Source organism: Natator depressus, chromosome 17, assembly GCF_965152275.1.
Source record: "Natator depressus isolate rNatDep1 chromosome 17, rNatDep2.hap1, whole genome shotgun sequence".
Lineage (NCBI taxonomy): Eukaryota > Metazoa > Chordata > Testudines > Cheloniidae > Natator > Natator depressus.
In genome coordinates this window covers 17,348,910-17,367,531 of record NC_134250.1, presented here as the reverse complement: position 1 = coordinate 17,367,531, position 18,622 = coordinate 17,348,910, and the positions used below count along the sequence as shown (strand labels likewise).

Sequence of the window (18,622 nt, the reverse complement as noted above, 5' to 3'; positions counted from 1 at the left end):
CAGCCATACAGGAGAGACAATAACCCAGACAGACAGTGGGAATCTTCTAAAATTCTTCCCCCCAAGGTCTGGTTTCAATGCCAACACGGACTAGAGCTAGTATTCAGACTGTTTTGACCATTGTGGACTAGGGAGAGGTAAGGTTTAGCTATATTCCATATAAGGACCCTACTCATCCCGACAGAATTTTTTTGGCTCGTTCCTTTCATTAAGCTAGCGTCATGCTTATAAAAAGGTCCAGGGCTGACTGATTGGAAGACTGAGTCCTCTGTGCACAGAACAGTTAAAATACAGGCAACTGCAGTGCAGGCTTCCCTCATGCAGGCGTAGGGGGACTGGACACTGGACTTCACAAGTCACAAGACCTTGGGTGCTATTCTCAGCTCTACCAGTGACCTGCTGTGTGACTCTGGAAAAGCCGCTCCCCATCTCTGTGCCTGTTAACCCTTCCAGCCATTGTCTGACCTGTCTATTTAAATTGTAAGCTTTTGGGGGCAGGGTCTGCTTTTTTATATGCATTTGCACAGTGCTTATCACAATGGGGACTCTGCTCTTGAATACAGCCTCTAGGCGCTACTGTATTACAAATAGGCCTCAGAGAAGTGAATGGTATTTCAGCACATACTAAGTGCTTTGCTGATTAGAGAGGGACTTGCACACATCATAGAATATCAGGGTTGGAAGGGACCTCAGGAGGTCATCTAGTCCAAACCCCTGCTTAAAGCAGGACCAATCCCCAATTTTTGCACCAGATCCCTAAATGGCCCCCTCAAGGATTGAACTCACAACCCTGGGTTTAGCAGGCCAATGCTCAAAGCACTGAGCTATCCCTCCCCCCCTTGCTGTGCTGAATGAGGGCTCTAAAATTATGGTACAGTTCCTAAATAGACTGGTTTTCAAAGGTGAATTAGGGATTATAAGAGGCTGGTAAAAATCAACTACCTAGACTTGAACTGAAAGCCCTGAAGCAAAAGCAAGAAATTCAGGCCAGCAAAGCTAGCTGGGGTTGCTGCATGTCATTCATTAATTATCATTAAGGAAAAAGGTAAGATTATCTAGAGGAAGTTATGGGACAGAAATAAATCACAATAATCTCAAGGATTGGATCTGAACAAAAAAAAAAAAAGAGGTAAATGAATTAACTATGTGTGTTTTGCTGATCACAAGAAAGCTTTTAGCTCAGTCTCTGGGTAGAGAGCAGGGATTAATATGAATTATCTAGCTCCAATTAAATTGCTTCAGAACAAGGAACAGTGAGATTGAATGGGTCTATTTGGAGATTACATAACTTCTGTTGAAGATGCTCAAATCACTTAGGGAACTTCTATGGCCTTTATTATACAGGTCAGATGGATTATATTTGTCCCTTATGGCCTTAAGATCTCTGAATCTAACGTGTTGTTGTACCCTAACTCTCTACAGCAGGGGTTCTCAACCTTTTTCTTTCTGAGCCCCCCCAATGCTATAAAAACTCCATGGCCCACCTGTGCCACAATAACTGGTTTTCTAAAAGCCAGAGCTGGCGTTAGGGGGTAGCAAGCAGGGCAATTGCCTGGGGCTCCATGCCAAAGGGGCCCCCACGAAGCTACGTTTGGCTTCAGCTTCGGGTGGCGGGGCTCAGGGCCCCAGACTTCAGCCCCATGTGGTGGGGCTTCGGCTTTCTGCCCTCGGCCCCAACAAGTCTAACACTGGCCCTGCTTGATGGACCCCCTGAAACCTGCTCGCAGCCCCCCAGGGGGCCCCAGACCCTGGTTGAGAACCACTGCTCTACAGCAAAAGAACATATGAAGACAAAACTTAGAGGTGAGGCAGCTCCATATGCTACTCAGTGCTGAGCACAACCTGTAAAAATTAAGTAAAAATTTCAACAAACACCCACAGCAGCATGTATCAAGCTGAGAAAAGAGACACTCTCAGCAATTATCTAGACTCTCAAGAATGAAACTGAAAGTAGCCAATGGATCTGTGAACTCACCAAGAAAGCCGGTTCCCAGGCTACCATGACCACCAGGTTCTGGAATTATCATACCAAACAATGGCAGAGAAAGCTTAGTGGTGAAAGAACAAGAGTGATAAAGATCAGAAGCTGGTATAGTGCATATAATTCATGTCACGAAGAAGGACCGGAGTCGTCATGCTGGTTGCAAAGCTCTACTGAGCATTCAGCTCTCATTAAAGTGCATACCTTTAAACATGTGATTTAAATTATGCACATGATTGAAGCCATTTCACACACTTTTAGTTAGGCCCGTGCTTAAGTGCTTTGATGGATCAAGACCCAAATACTGAAGTCCTTAATTATGCACTGGCATTAGTAAGTAGTTTTGTCCCCCACCCCAGAGTAAGGGCTGAGTAAAAAAGGAATAAGAATTTCAGGACTTGGCCTCAGGTAGACCTGGAGTATCACAAATGGTGGGATTCAAGTGGAGAAAATTTTCAAAGGCTTTTACCAGCAATGCGTTCAGAAGATGGGCAAATAAATCATTTGTGCAGTAACACTATGGGGAAGAAAAGTCAGGGAGTTACATGACAGAAGCATTGAATATTATCTTTGGTTTGCTTGTTTGTTTTAAGTTTTGCCAAAATCTGAATTTTTAAACAAAAAATGGTAAGACAAATTTTTTTTTTCATATTTTCCCATAGAGCGCTGGTTGGATTTCAAACTTGTTGGATTTCAAAGTTATAAAAGGGGGGAAAAAATCCAAAAACAAATCACAAAGTTTTTTTCCCATCCAGCCCCAAGTGAAGGAGTTAAAAAAAACTGAGGGAGATGGGAAAAAGCAGAGAGCCTTCAGACCTGGAAAGATTTGCAAACAGGGATCCAGTTTCTTGCCATAGATCTCGGTTAGCAGAGGAGTCCTCTTATTTGTAAAACCTCTTGAAACAGGTTTTAAAGAGTCCTTTGGACAATAGCTTTCTTTGGACCATTACAGAAGACACAAGGTCCCCAGTTCTTCCTAATAAAAGGCTGCATGCCCCAACTAAGCTCAAATTAACGCTTAACCTTTGTCCAGGATATTGACAGGCTTTATACAGTTCCCACTCAAGATAGAGCTGGTCTGTTTAAGGAAGTGAACACCTACAGGATAAGTAAGTGCTCAATAGCAGTCATGACCACCCAGCATAAATATTTGCCCTTTTAACAGTCTGCAAATCTGTGAACAATATCCATATTCCTTCCATTAAGCAGTCACCTTATTTAACCAGGGAACTCCTGAAGATTAAACATTAACAAAATTTCTGTGTGTCCTCAAACTGATTGGGCCTGGAATAATGTTATCCAAGAGATCCCCGATTCTGCTGACTGATTAAATTGATACTGAAAAAGGAGTGAATTAATATGGCAACTGATTTTAAGTTATAAGCTCAAGATAGGTTTGCTGAGAATTTGGGCTGAGTTTTGAGAGAACTGTGATTATTGCAGGTATTAAATATTCTTGTTATTGCTGCTCTGTCATCCCCCCCCGTCCCTGTCCCCCCCAGACACACACACACTTTGGCTTGTTTGTTTCACACCCCTGTTCGGTCTTGTCTTTTATGGTTTGACCCTGTAAAATTAAAATCAATGGGACTCTTGCACTGACTTTAGTAGGAGCAGACGACTGACATTTTGATATTTACTATATATGTTTGTACAGTACCTAGCACAATGGGGACCAAACCTGGATGACGTTTTTAGGTGCTACCACTACATCAGGTGTGGCCAAACCACGGCTCATGAGCCACATGGGCTCTTTTATAGTTAAAGTGCAGCTTGCGGAGCCCCCCATGCCTCCCTCCATTCTCCACCTACCTGACTGGGGAGGGGGGGGGAGAGCAGCTCGGGCTTCTGCCCTGCGGTGGGGTGGTGGGGCTAGGGGCTTCTGGGCAGAAGCCCCGCGCCTGGGTAGGCACCACCCTGTGGGGCAGGGAGTGCATGTCTTGCAGCTCTTGAACTTCTGAAGCTTGGCCACCCCTGCACTGTATCAATCATCATCATCATCATCAGAACCAAGTTATGATTTTAGGTGGAAGCCAAGAGAAGTTCCCATGGCATTGATTCAGAGATGGGCTTGAATCGATATCCCAGATCTGAACACACTTGAATGTAGTGAATCAGGCTCATTCTTACTCAAAGCCAGAAACACACCTGGGTGGCTTTGGTTGAGAGTGCCTTTGAATTTCTGGTTTGTCCAAACACAGGATGTTTGTGTGCACATGGACCAAAACCAGATGAAGGAGTCTGCTTGCAACCCTGCAGCCTTAATGAACTGCGATTTGCACAGCTCATCTTGGGAGTCCTAAAATAAAAAGGAAAAGACTTAATGAAATCAGTGGCCTGCCTGGTAAAGAAACCAGCTGGGAAAGCAATCTTAGTGCTGTCATTGTGTGAACAGGTTCCTGGAAAGATAAAAGTCTCTCCTGCACAACATGGTAGCTAGTTGATCAGCAAGAGATGCTTCCATATCTGTCCGCAGAACCATCAACTTGGCATTTAATGCCTTTAGACTCCCACGCATTCATTATGCAGATGAACATGGGCCACTCACTCTGCCATATCACTAAGGAAACTAGAAGAACCATCACAGAACAGGAACAGCCTGCCAGATGTAACTGAGGCAGAATGTCTACTGACATATGTAGGCAGAATGTCACACATATGTTACTTTAGCTGACTGCCTGTTGAAGGGGATGGGAAGAATCACTGGTCTTCCAACATATCTGCTTTGCAGAAGGGATAATAGGAAGATGTTGTGTATAAAGATGTTGTATGTGTCGTCCGTCCATTCTTTCTAAGCAAGGCATGGAAATGACACTTTTTTTTTTAAATGGCTAGCTCCAGTGCTCTCTCATTTTCAATAATTTATAGGAGCAGAAATCTCAGACTTTCCCAACATTAATAATGTCTGGTTAACCAGTCAGTGCTCACAGTGTATATGGCCATGCTACAACATGTTGTCTACTTTGGACTGTTCTAACAAAGTATTAAAGCTGGGAGGTTTGGGGGAGAGATGCTGGGCAGGTTTATTTTTCCCTCTGGTGAAATGTTATTTTCCAAGGTTTTCCTATAAAATCTGAGTGCCAGTACTAAGAAAAAAATCTTTTCTTAGACATGAGGATTAATAGGGAAACTGAGGAGTGCTTGGATTATCCCGTCTTTCCCGTCCTATTCTAGTCTTGTCAATCCAAATAAAGCCACGCCCCACAGTGCAGGGGAATGGAAGATGCTCCCCAGAAAATAACTCCCTTTTATACCAGATAAAATTGATACATTACTCAGCCGTGGTGCCCCCGGTGTTTACCCAATTATGTGTGTTTATAGTACATTTAGATGCCAAACTCAGCTGTATGGGATTGCTGACCGAACAATAAAACATGCATTAAAAAAACAAAAAACCACCGATGAACCAGGTTGCATTAATGTTATCTTGACCCCTGGATTTCTGTGATCCATTCTCAGTTTAACTCCCTGGTTTTAATATATAAGAAGTTCAGCTTAAGTTTCTAATCTCTTACCAGCTTGGTTAAACAAGCATGGGAGAGAACAGACTAAATACATGCACTTCCAGGAGCTCTCATTTCAAGTAGATCCCCACCACAGGGGAAAGCTCCAAGAAAGAAGAGTCCATAAAACAACCTCTGAAAAGCCACACCTTTAATACAGACTAACACGGCTGCTACTCTGAAACCTTTAAACAGGTGTCTCATTTGTTCACAAGGAGCAAGAGTGAGCTATATAACTGCAGCCCTAGAGCCATACAAAAATAATAAACTGATTTTCATCACCAATAGGGAGGAAAGGAAGGTCATGTTTATACGGGTTTGCAATAACGCAAAACTTTTTCACGCTCTCCTTCAAATTAGCAAAGTTTCTGCCAGAAGAGACACTGTTTTAGCCTTGCAATATGTCTGTGAGGAAGGTAAATGTTGTTATCCCTACTACACTGATGGGTAAACTGAGGCACAGAGTGAACGTGACTTACCTGAAGCCCACAGAGCTAGACATAAAACTCAGATCTCCCAACTCTCAACCCCATGCATTAGCCTCAAGACCCTGCACACCTTATGGGAAAGCAAAATGGTGTTTACGCATTTGCATAGCTCAAGAACTCACCCTGCAGACAGACATCTGATTGGTGGTGAGGGTACCAGTCTTGTCAGAGCAGATAACAGAGGTGCAGCCCAGCGTTTCCACTGAAGGAAGGCTCCTCACAATAGCATTCTTCTTGGCCATGCGGCGCGTGCCCAATGCCAGACAAGTGGTGATGACAGCAGGGAGACCCTCAGGGATGGCAGCCACAGCCAAGGCCACAGCAATCTTGAAATAGTAGATAGCCCCACGAAACCAAGAGCTGCCGTGGACCGGGTCACTGAAGTGACTGATATTGATGACCCAGACAGCTACGCAGACCACAGAAATGACCTTGGAGAGTTGCTGGCTGAACTCATCCAGCTTTTGTTGCAATGGGGTCTTCTCTGGCTCAGTTGCAACCATCTGATTCCTGATCTTCCCAATTTCTGTGTATACCCCAGTAGCAATGACGACTCCAACAGCCTTACCAGCTGCAATATTGGTACCCTGGAAAAGAAGTCATTTGTATGTACAGAATATACAAATATTAGATCTTTAGGCTTAAAGCAGCAAATGGGTAGCTCACTGTGTAGGGAGAGAAGAGGGCCTACCAATTAGAGTACAGGATTTGGAGTCAGGACTCCTGGGTTCTTTCCTGAGACCTGTCACTGAGTTACTGTTCAATTTCTCTCCAGCCTGGACCCAATAACTCCTGTTTCCTGTGACCCCTTGACAGGCCTTTCTACTTTTGGTGATATCCCACCAAACCTAAACAGGCGTTTCTCCAGACCTATCACTAGCTACTGAGTCTTCTGCGGTCTTCAAGATTTGTGTGGTTTGGAGCTTTTTTGAGTTCGAAGCATCTCCAGATGTAATGCACACCCTTTACTCTTAAGGAACATAGAAAAGTTGAAGATGCTTGGTCCAGTAGAAACTACTAAATGAAAGGACTGCCCCCGTTCCTCCCCAGACCCCTCTTTAATGGATTTTAAGGTATAACAGTCTTGCTTCACAAATTATTATGACCAGTTTTGTTCAAAGAGGGTAAGAGAAATTGGACAGTGAGTCAGTGACAGGTTTCAGGAAAGAACCCAGGAGTCCTGACACCTCATCCTGTACTCTAATTGGCAGGCTACATTCTTTCCCTGCACAATGAGCTACCTGTTTCCGGCTTCAGGTTCAAAAGTCAGTAACAAAACCTCATATATAAACTCCTCCAAATCTGGCAAAATGTTCAATTGTTTTAAATAACCCCTAATCCTTATAAGATGAAGGAAAACCTCATGTTGCAAACACCTTTGAATTTTGGAGCATTCAAATTCCACACTCTGAGTCCATCTCTAGTTTTCCTGTTTGAGGGTTGTTTGCACCTCACAAGTTTCAAGTTACCACTTGGGACTTTAACAAAAAAAAAATCCTGAAGAAAAGCAAAAATCAGATGAATCTGCAGAGCTTTGCTTGCTTTTGCAATGAAGTCATGAAAAGGAGTGAGTTAGCATCCATATTCCAGCCTTAGGCTGCTTCAGATTGGCCCAACTCTATCAACCGTTTTACACCAGAATAACGTTACTTCTTATTGAGCCTGGGGGGAGCAGGAGGGGAATCAGAACCCATGGGTCCTGCATGTTTAATCACGAACACCTGTAACGCCTCTAGTCCATGATTTCAGATGAAAACCAGAAACACAAAGGCTGAGACTTTAAAGGAGTATAAGTAGGGCCCTACCAAATTCATGGTCCATTTAGGTCAATTTCACAGTCACAGGATTTTAAAAATCATAAAATTTCATGATTTCAGATATTTAAATTTGAATTTCATGATGATGTAATTGTATGGGTCCTGACCCAAAAAGGGGTGAGGAGGAGGGGGGGGTCGCAAGGTTATCGTAGGGGGTTGTGGAACTGCTACCCTTAGTGCTGTGCTGCTGCTGATGGTGGCGCTGCCTTCAGAGCTGGGCAGCCGGAGAACGGTGGCTGCTGGCCGGAAGCCCAGCTCTGAAGGCAGAGCCGCTGGCATGATATAGTATTACCACCCTTACTTCTGTGCTGCTGCTGGCAGGGCACCGCTTTCAGAGCTAGGCGCCCAGCCAACAGCCGCTGCTCTCCGGCCGCCCAGCTCTGAAAGCAGCGCAAAAGTACGGGTGGCAATACTCCCTAAATAACCTTGCAACCCCCTTTTGGGTTAGGACCCCCAGTTTGAGAAACACTGGTCTCCCCTGTGAAATCCATATAGTATGGGGTAAAAGCACACAAAAGACCAGATTTCACGGGAGGAGACCAGATTTCATGGTCCATGACGCGTTTTTCATGACTGTGAATTTCGTAGGGTCCTAAGTATAAAGGAGTTAGGTGCCAAAACTCAATGGGCTGCCCTCTTTGAAAAAATCTCCGCCACAAACAGTAAAGTGAGAACTGCCCCAGTGAATAAGCCTTTGTGGAATATCCTTTCACTAGTCGCGTAGGTTGTAATGCTGTGTGGGGGGAAGTGTGAAGCTAGTCACCTCTAGCGTGCCTCCAATATGTTGAATTCAGTGATCCTGCCACAACCCATGACGACTGCAAGTGGAACTGAGGGTCTGGCTTGCTTGGGGGTGATTTTTGTTCTCAGCCTCATTTTAAAAGAAACATTAATAAAAAAACAAACCCACTTGGTTCAGGGGTACAAATGTCTCTCAAAGACCAAAGGGACCTACAGGGTTGACATACCACAGATCGTCACAAGGATACAAGACCCAGATCTATGACATGGCCATTGTGAAATTCCCATCCAGTTATTCCTTTATAAGGACTCTTTACTGCAGCACAACCAAGACTCAGATGCTCCTGGTCCTGTGAGTAGATGACAGGCCAACTTTTGACAACATGTAAACTGTTAAGGGTGGGATTTTTTAAAAGCATTCAGCATTGGCCTGACTCTTTTCCCATTGACTTTAACAGCAGCAGAATTAGGCCAGCACTGAACACTTAGGAAAAATACCACCTTAAATTGTCCGTGTCCTTTGGTGAACAGTAATTATCCTGTATTACACTTTACTGCTCAAAAACATATATACTTTGATACCTGCCTATGAGGTTCTTTACCCTGGGGCTGTTTCTACAAGACCCAACAGAGGAGGTGACGGATGTGAAACAACTTACAGAGAAAAGCATGTTCTTCTTGTCTTGATTGACAGCCCTGGGGTCAGGAATCGGGTCAGTGTGTTTAATCACAGACACAGATTCACCTGTAGAGACAAAAGGAGGGAGAAAAAACATTTACAGGGTTTCCTACTGAGATTCTCAACACAGATCCAGTTCCAGCAAAGGCTTCTATTAGGGTGGATTGGAAGCTTCTGTTGGTGACAATACATAGCCTTGAAAATAGATCTTTGGCACTAGGTCATTTTGTTTGGACATTCATCAATGAGCTGTTACAGCTGGTCCATTCATCTGTTCACTATGGAGAGAATAGTCATAGGAAAATAACTAGCTTGAACTCAAGTGAAAATTACAAGAGCTAAAAAGCCGCTAAGCTAACAGCATACCCTAACAGGGTTAGGTCAACATTTTGAGCCAGAAAATGTAAAGTTTGGCACCTAACTCCATATTTAGGCATCTGAACAGCCTGATACAAGTTGGCAAACTCAAGTCCCTGGTCTCACCCACCAATTGCTGCCCTCCTCACACTCCAGCGATAACAACACTGCTGTCTGAATTATTGTGGTTTGTATTGTAGTTGCATCTGGAGGCCCCAGCCCCACTGGGCTAGGCATGGTACAAACACAGACAAAAGTTTTTCCGGATTCCAGACAGGTTTTAACTGCCACCGACTAACCGGTGAAGACTTCTACAGAGAAACTGGTACCAGAGACCAAGTGTTGTTCTGGTGAATCTCAGCCAGAGTTGCTTCTTGGCATTAATTGTGTGAGGAGATAGTCAAATGGAACAAGGATTAGCTTTTTGTGGGTGGGGTCTGAAGGGCTCAAAAACGAATCCTAAATTGTGGGGTGCTTCGCAACAGCAGGAAAACATTACTCAGAGTGACAGTGAAGATTATACTATCTATTTTTCTATTTTGAAGATATCATGAAAAAAAAAAGACTTCTAAAATTAAATACTCTTTAGTCCAAAAAAATCTTCTTTTGCATCTTGTAAGGAACAGTCCTGCATTGGCATGGAGACTGGCTACATTACTACTACTGATTATTTATTTAGTCATGGACCAGGATCCCATTGTGATAGGCACCGTACAAACACAGATGAAAAGATGGTTCCCTGCTCCAGGAAGCTTACAACAGCCAAGACTTCCAAGCTTTGAAGAAAAGCCCCTCTCCTCAGGACACAAGAATCAAAATCAGAGGCAACAGTTCCACTTATTCAAGGACAACTCAAAGCCAGTCAACGGCCTCAAGAGGAGATGGAATCCCTTGGGCGATGTAATGAAAGCATCAAGAGTGCTTCTCCTGAAGGTCTTTATTTTGTGCTCTGAGCACAAAAATAATTTTGTTCTGCAAGGTGACAGGAGATGCAGCAGAGGGAGAAAGTTCAATTAGCACAAAACCTGTGTTATTTATGTGTCGGGGAGACTGTGCTGGTGTCCTTGTAGATTTAATTTCTCCAATTGTTTTCCCTTCCCTTTTGCCATCTCCTAAACGAATGAATTTTTAAAATCATGTCAAAAGGAGATTTTCAGTTTAGACTAATGGTTCATCTAAATAGAAAAGAAAGGATACTTCCATTTCCCCCGATAGCAGTGATATAATGTTTAAAGCTAATATGTAATATTTCAAACACTTCTTTAATCCATATTTTAAAAAAAAATCCCCTCCCCTCAATGACAACATCTGATTCTAGCAAATATCACACATCTGAAATGAACAACTCTTTAATTGCTACACAACAAGATAGACATGAATCAAGCAATATTTGCTTTCAAGCCACAGTTCAGTACCTGTGTAAGACAGCAACATACCCTGTTCTGCAGTAAAATGGGTAGCCGTCATTAATATGAGGCTTGAGTCTTAACAAAATCTCACATATTTTCAAGATTTTGGGCACTTCCTGCTGAGAGTCAGCTGTGGTCCACTGGTCTGAGTATGAGACATGGAGCCAGAATCTCCTGAGTTCTAATCCCAACTCTGCCACTGGTTCCCTTTCTGGGCAAGTCACGTAGTCCTAAATGGAGCAATTTCGAAAATCTCATCCCCACTCTGCTCCCACTGCAAATGCTCACTGACTTCAGTGGAGCAGTCAGGCCAACACTGAATGCATTTGAAAACCCCACCCTTAATCCCTGGTTTTAAATAGTTCCAGCTGTAAAAAGGGCTGATAATAGTGCTAACCAATCAGCCTCACAGGGACATGCTACACATTGGTTTGCCAAATGTCTGGATTAATTAGGTAACCCTTGGAAAGTGTTACAGAGGGGCTGGCCACCACAGATTCACCAGACAGGTGTGAAAATGAAAACGTTAAGAGGAAGACCTAGCTTTTTCAGAACTCAGAACTGTTGATACAAATTTCACTGAACGTTCTGTGGGTGTGAAGGTTCTTAAAGCACCAAGCCCAACACCTCCACCCCCACGTGGGACTCATTCCAGTAGCAGTCATTCTGTGCAAGACCGTCATACTCACAGTAACAGCACTGCCCATACCTGTGAGAATCGACTGATCAACCCGTAATGTCGTGGATCTGATCTCAATGATCCGGATATCGGCTGGCACCTTGTCACCAACTAAGAGAGGGAAAGTAGAAGAGAAATGCCACAGGTTAAAAGTGTTTGGTCTGATCTGTGACTGAACTCAACCATAGTAAGGGAGATACATAAACTAACCATGGGAACTAGCAAGAGGAAGGACAGTTTATGCACAGACCTTGGACTCAGAAAAACGGTCTCAATTCCGAGCTCTGCCACAAACCTCAACAAGCCAGTTAATCTCCCTGTGCCTCAGTTTCCAATCTTTAAAATGAGGATAACATTACTTCCTGTTCCTCCATTTAAATCGTAAGCTTTTCAGGGCAGGGACCGTCTCTTTCTGTGTGTATATGTAGCACCTGTCACTTGTCCTTAGACAGCTACTAAATAGAAGCTAATCATTACAAAATCAAAGGCTGCAAGTTTCCACTGCGGTGAAGGCCAAAGGAAAAACGTTTGCCTGAAGCCAATGAATGGACGTGGCTCAGTTTTCATAATGGATGGGCACAAGAAAAATAGGAACAACATTGGCATCAAGAGATCAGAATTGGTTAGTAAATCTCACAAGGGACATTGCCTCTCTCTACGATGCTCAGCAAAAAGTCTTGTGGCCAGGGCTGGCTCAAGCCAATCTTTGATTTTGTACTTCAGCAGCCCCTAGAAACTACAGCTGAGAGACCGGGGTCCCACTGTGGTGGGTACTTACATAAACATAGCAGACAGTAGGTACTGATTTCAGTGGGCCTTGTAGAACAAAGTATTACTAAGCATGAATAAGGGTAGCAGGATGAGGATCATTGTGAATAGCATGGGCAATGAATTGCCTTATCTAACACGTTGCCAGTTATCACTTTGCTGTTGTTATAAGGTAGTTGTATGGCCCTGATCACCACAGCACCTGAAGACCTCACAATCTTTAATGTATTTATTCCCCATAATGCCGTGATCCTCACTTTGCAGATGGGGAACTGAGCCACAAAGAGACTAAGTGACTTGCCCTAGGTCGCACAAGAAGTCTGTGGTGGAGCAGGCATTTGAACTCTGACCTCCTAGGCTAGTGCCCTAACCACTGGGACATCCTGGCTCTCTGCACCAGTACTCATGTTAATTTCTAACATGAATTTTAACACCCCTCTGCCCCCCCCCCCCAAAAAAAAAGAGACAGGCGATCTACTGTATTTAGACAGCCTGGGAGAGAAGAGCTGAGGCCAGCTTCAAGAAATCTGCTACGAAGGCAAACCAAAATGCCATATTTAATGCAATTTTAACAAATTATTTAACTTGTTCTTCATTTTACCCACCAGGCAATGATTTTAATGGACCCTAACCCTCCACTAAGCTAGACTGTAATGACAGAACATGCGAGGAGTGGTGCATCACTGTACATCACCCAAAAAAATCAGGGAATGAACCATGCTCAGCACAATTCCTCTCCTTACCTTGCTCTGGGGAGGCTGTAAATTACTTCACCACCTTCTCAGGGAGCAATTTGCTCTCCTGTATGCTCCTGATAACCTAACTCTGGCCAGTGAGTGGTGGAGGCAGAGCCAGGGCTCCTCCCATTCCCCACCCGCAGGGCTGCAGTACAGGGAGTTTCTGGTGCATAGCCCCTGCTCTACCTGCTGTCACTGGAGTCACAATCCGAAAAGGGAAATCAGGGGGTGATTACCTCCTCCCCACTCCCCCATGGGCCAAGGAAAGGCTGAGACAACGGCTCATCATGATGAGCTGATAGTTACAGTTTAATGTTCCACAGTCATGGCAAAAATAAGAGAGAGCGCGCTCATTCTAAGCTATCAATGATTGTTTTCCATTTTAAAATTGACAGTCATTCCATTATCAATTTGGGGTTTTCCCCCCTTTGTAGATCCCACATTTAAAAAACTAAACAAAACCCCAAACCTTTTAAAAAATGAAGTCAATTACAAAGTGTTTGCATTAATCTCAATCTTCCAACCTCAGTCCTCCATATATTACACCCAATCTTTCTCTCTCTCTAAGACACACACACACGGTTACTCACTCAGGGATAGAATCACCGCCTCATCAGATGCCTGGAAAACTTAGCCAAAGCCAATGGAATTCACCTCTACAGGAGGTCAGAGCATTAAATATGGTGGCATGGATTAGGCTCAAAAGCAGAATGAATAGTTTTACTTGCTAAATTGAGGTAATCAAATATCACCTTTCAGGGCATCAGCTAATTGCAACACGGATCAAGAAGGAATTTCTGTCTTTCACATACCATTCATATCATAGCACAGCATTGAATAACTAGTCAGGTAACTAAGGTTTTCACTTTCCCCTCCTCAACCATCACATAGATTCCACTGCAAATGTAAAAAATACTGGAGCTTGGTCCTAGGTAGCATATACATATGTTCCCCGTTAGATGTGCAAATGTGTCAGCTACCAGAGTTTAAGGGTGTGTGTCATTTTACACAGCAGTGTCAATCATATGTTATATGAGCTGGTGCTCATGCTGGATTCACACACTCTTGTATTACACAATCTGACAGCGTATTTGCTAGATATTATAATTTGCTAAGTCTGTCTCAGTTAAATCATGAATCCCCAGACAACGGCTCAGCTGTTTCTCTGCGACTTTTGATGTTGATGATGTAATTAAAAAAACAAAAACAAAATTTTAAAAAATCAGCCACTCATACGCATGCAATAAGCATTTGATTGGGGGGCTGGAGGAGGCATCATGATGGTGTTTAACTAACTGCCCTATGTAGTTAGAGGGGGAGGGAGTTGCTAGCAGGCTGAAAGGCTGGTGGAAGGCAGGCAGACTGGCACAGGGAGTTTAGGGCAGTGATGAAACAATAATTTGTACTGCAGTAGCAGCTACAACAGAAGTGGGCAAACATTTTGGCTGGAGGGCCACATTGGGTTTGCAAAACTGTATAGAGGGCCGGGTAGGGAAGGCTGTGCCTCCCCAAACAGCCTGGCCCCCACCCCCTATCCGCCCACTCCCACTTCCCATCCCCTGACTGCCCTCCTCAGAACTCCCGACCCATCCAACCCCCCTGCTCCTTGTCCCCTGCCTGACAGCCGGAGCTAGGCACACTGCCGCTCTGCTCAGCAGGAGTGTGCAACCCCGCCACCCAGAGCACTGCCCGCATGGCAGCAGAGGAGGGAGGACAACAGGAGAGGGGCCGGGGACTAGCCTTCCAGGCTGGGAGCTCAAGGGCCAGGCAGGACGGTCCTGCAGACCGGATGTGGCCTGCAGGCTGTAGTTTGCCCACCTCTGAGCTACAAGATCCCAATTAGGGATCAGGGAACCATTGTGCCAGGCACATAAACAAGCATAATACAAAAGATCTCCTTGTCTGAAGAGTTTACAGTCCAATAGACTGATTTAATTTCTCTTCGCTGTTTATTTCAAGTTCTCTTTCTGAAATTCTTGTTCAAGAAAAAGCAGCGTAATTCTTTTTATTCCAGCGAAACGGTGGGTCTGTGCTCCTCCTGGGGGCAAAGGAGGAGACAGACAAGAAACAGGGCCCAAGCTGAGCAGCTGCCCACTTTCAGCACCAAGTACTTTAATGACTTCTGACTGCTCGAGTCAGCATTCTCCTAAAATCCCACAGAGACAACCAGCCCACACGGCTCAAGATCCTAATGGGGCAGGCCTGGCCGAGACATTTTCCCCTGGTGGAAAAATCCTTGAGCTGTTTGGCCTGCGACAGCTGCATTTTACAATTTGTTCTTTTCAAGGCAGGCGCAAGCCTCCCTTTTCCAGAGAGCATCTTGGCCAGCCAATCCCCACGGGCTCACTTTGCCCACACAGAAAGGGAGCTTTGTGGAGCTGAAAAACTGCCCTGACCTGTTTTTCCCAAAGGACCTGCCCCCAAAAAACAGATTGGATGAATGGAGCCTAGAAAGAGGAACCCTTTACCCATTGCACATGTCCCTGATGCCCTGTTCTTTCCCACCCACACAGAGAGCACAGAGGAGACGCCCGAACACCATCTAGACAACAATCTATGGTTTCAAACTTAGCAGAATCAGACATCACCTTATGTGCGACCAAATCTCAGTTCCTTATTCATACACAGTTCAAAGCCAGTCTGTGCTAACCTCAGGCCAGAGCCCCAGCTGGCATTCATCGATGTAGCTGCGCTGTGGAGTTATGCCAGTTTACACCAGCTGAGGAGATGGCCCGTGATCATCTTCTGTGCATTATTTTTAGATATATCTATCTTCCAGATGAAGTACAACAGGAAGACTTAACTAAGAATTGGATTAGTCCACAAGGAACTGCAGCATTTTTCCACTAGCAAGTCCACAAAGTGGAGAAGAGCAGATGAGTATGAGGGATTTGGAGGCTTAAAGTTGGTTTAAAAATAATAATAATAATAATAATAATTTTGCTGGCTAATTAAAATGCGCCATTTTGAGGAGGGGTGTGGGTTAGCAAACCCTGAACTTTAATCAATATAAAGAATACCATCGTGAGCCAGAAGAACAAATGCTTTTTATTTAATCCTCCAACAGAGCCTTCAATATTGAAGGGTAAAGAACACAATCCTACAAGTCCTAATAAATGTAGGGCTAGATTCTGCCTGGCTCTGCTCAGAGGAGTAGGTGACAGGAAGGATTAAAGGACTGGACTTAGACCCTGAAAACCTGGCTTGTATTCCTGCCTCTGCCACATACTTGCTGTGTGACCTTTGGGTCTCTCTGTGCCTCAGTTTCTGCATCCATAGAACGGGGATAGTACAAGGGATGCAGAGAGGATGAGAACTCACTGATCTTTGTGATGCCCCTGAAAGCCAAAAAATATATAGGTAGCTCAATGCAGTTGGAATCTAGCTACAAATAAAGAGAGTTTCTTATCCCAACCTCTTAGCATTCTCCATTCCCCACACCCCAGCTGTTTCCATTCACTGCTCAAGCAGGACCAAACGGACAGGAGACACAAGGGCAAAGGGCTAAACTCATGGCGAAAGGTAACAGGGCGGAGTGGTCAATAAGGCTTCCTCTGAGAATTTGCTTGTGATGGCCAAGAAAGAAGAAACCTACAGGAGACATTTCTCAGGCCAATGCAGGACAGATGAAAATGGAATCTGTTTTGCACCTTAATCCCAACAGTTGCATGTGCAAGGGAAGGACAGGAGGATAAGCCATAGGATGAAGTACACGAATGCAGATGGAGGCTACCCAAACCCAGATCCAAAAGCACAAGTCTCTCCAGTGCTTGCAAACCAATGCTTTCCTCTCAGCCTTTCCCATCCCTGCACTACTTGTCTTCCATGAATAATTATCCCACAAACCTTAAGGGAGACCATTTTCTTTCATGGAAAGCCATGCAGACCAAAGCCTAACTTACTTCAGATGAGCAGAGTGCTGGATAGTCAGTATAAGCCAGCACACAATGCTGGAGCGGTTCTCCTGTTTCAGCCACTATTCTGTGACAAGGTTGCTTCAAACAAAAGTTGCTCAAAACCAAAGAACCAGGGTGATGGTGAGTTTCGCTGCATTTTCAGTTCAGTTCTAAACTAACTCAGGGTGGGATTACCTCACCCATAGCCCAGCAGGATGTTTCATACCTGTGCATACAGCAAAGGAGATGAGGGGCTGGGGGGTGCAGAGAAGAGGGGGAGAGATCATTGCCATACCTGCTACTTCCACAATATCCCCAGGAACAATATCCCGAGCCCGGATCCTCTGGACTCCGTTCCTGTCAGCACGGATCACTTTTCCCATTTCTGGCTCATATTCCTTTAAGGCTTCAATAGCACTCTCCGCATTTCTCTCCTGTAAACACAGCGTGCAGCAGAGCTTCAGGCAGTTGTACCATTTAGATGGTGATGATGCGGGGGGTGGGGGGAGCAGTCGTGTGACAAGGGAATGGGAGCCAGGAACTCCTGAATTCTAATCTTGGCTTTGAAGTCTATTCGTCTTGTGGTATTGGGCAGTGTCATTGAACCTTGCTATGCCTCATTGTCCCCATGGCTAAAGGGAAACATATTTACCTACTTCAGACAGAGGAGGGGTAGTGAATGGCTTCAAAGCAGTATATGAAGTACTACATTTTGTGCTAAGAGGAAGAGGACTTGTGGCATCTTAGAGACTAACAAATTTATTAGAGCATAAGCTTTCGTGAGCTACAGCTCACTTCATCAGATGCATGTAGTGGAAAATGCTGTAGGGGGATTTTATATACACAGAGAACATGAAACAATGGGTGTTACCATACACACTGTAACGAGAGTGATCAGGAAAGGTGAGCTATTACCAGCAGAAGAGTGGGGGGGGGGCATGAACGAGCCTCTGATAGTGTGGCTGATGTGATTAGGCCCTATGATGGCATCCCCTGAATAGATATGTGGACGCAGTTAGCAACAGGCTTTATTGCAAGGATAGGTTCCTGGGTTAGTGGTTCTGCACATCTACCAATGTGATATATGCCATCATGTGCCAGCAATGCCCCTCTGCCATGTACATTGGCCCAACTGGACAGTCTCTATGTAAAAGAATAAATGGACACAAATCAGACGTCAAGAATTATAACATTCAAAAACCAGTCAGAGAACACTTCAGTCTCTTTGGTCACTCGATTACAGACCTAAAAGTGGCAATTCTTCAACAAAAAAAACTTCAAAAACAGATTCCAACAAGAGACTGCTGAATTGGAATTAATTTGCAAACTGGATACAATTAACTTAGGCTTGAATAAAGACTGGGAGTGGATGTGTCATTACAAAGTAAAACTATTTCGCCATGTTTATTTCCCCTCCTACTGTTCTCGTAAACTGCTGGAAATGGCCCATTTTGATTATCCCCCCTGCCCGCCCGCCCGCCCTCCCTCCCTCCCCTCCCCCCCCCCCCCCCCGCTTTCCTGCTGGTAATAGCTCGCCTTTCCTGATCACTCTTGTTACAGTCTGTAT

The 18,622-nt window shown here is 44.5% G+C and overlaps 1 protein-coding gene across 2 annotated transcripts in view; it reads right to left on the bottom strand.

The window, feature by feature from the left end:
* Nucleotides 1-18,622, bottom strand: part of ATP2A3 (ATPase sarcoplasmic/endoplasmic reticulum Ca2+ transporting 3) — a 136,734-nt gene that overhangs the window by 52,793 nt on the left and 65,319 nt on the right. For both annotated transcript variants that reach the window (XM_074974788.1, XM_074974790.1), the window contains exons 5-8: nucleotides 17,351-17,489; nucleotides 11,685-11,765; nucleotides 9,190-9,275; nucleotides 6,095-6,559 (exon numbers count right to left, since the gene is read on the bottom strand). In XM_074974788.1, the coding sequence (XP_074830889.1) occupies nucleotides 6,095-6,559; nucleotides 9,190-9,275; nucleotides 11,685-11,765; nucleotides 17,351-17,489 (771 nt within the window). The remainder of the gene's footprint in view (nucleotides 1-6,094; nucleotides 6,560-9,189; nucleotides 9,276-11,684; nucleotides 11,766-17,350; nucleotides 17,490-18,622) is intronic.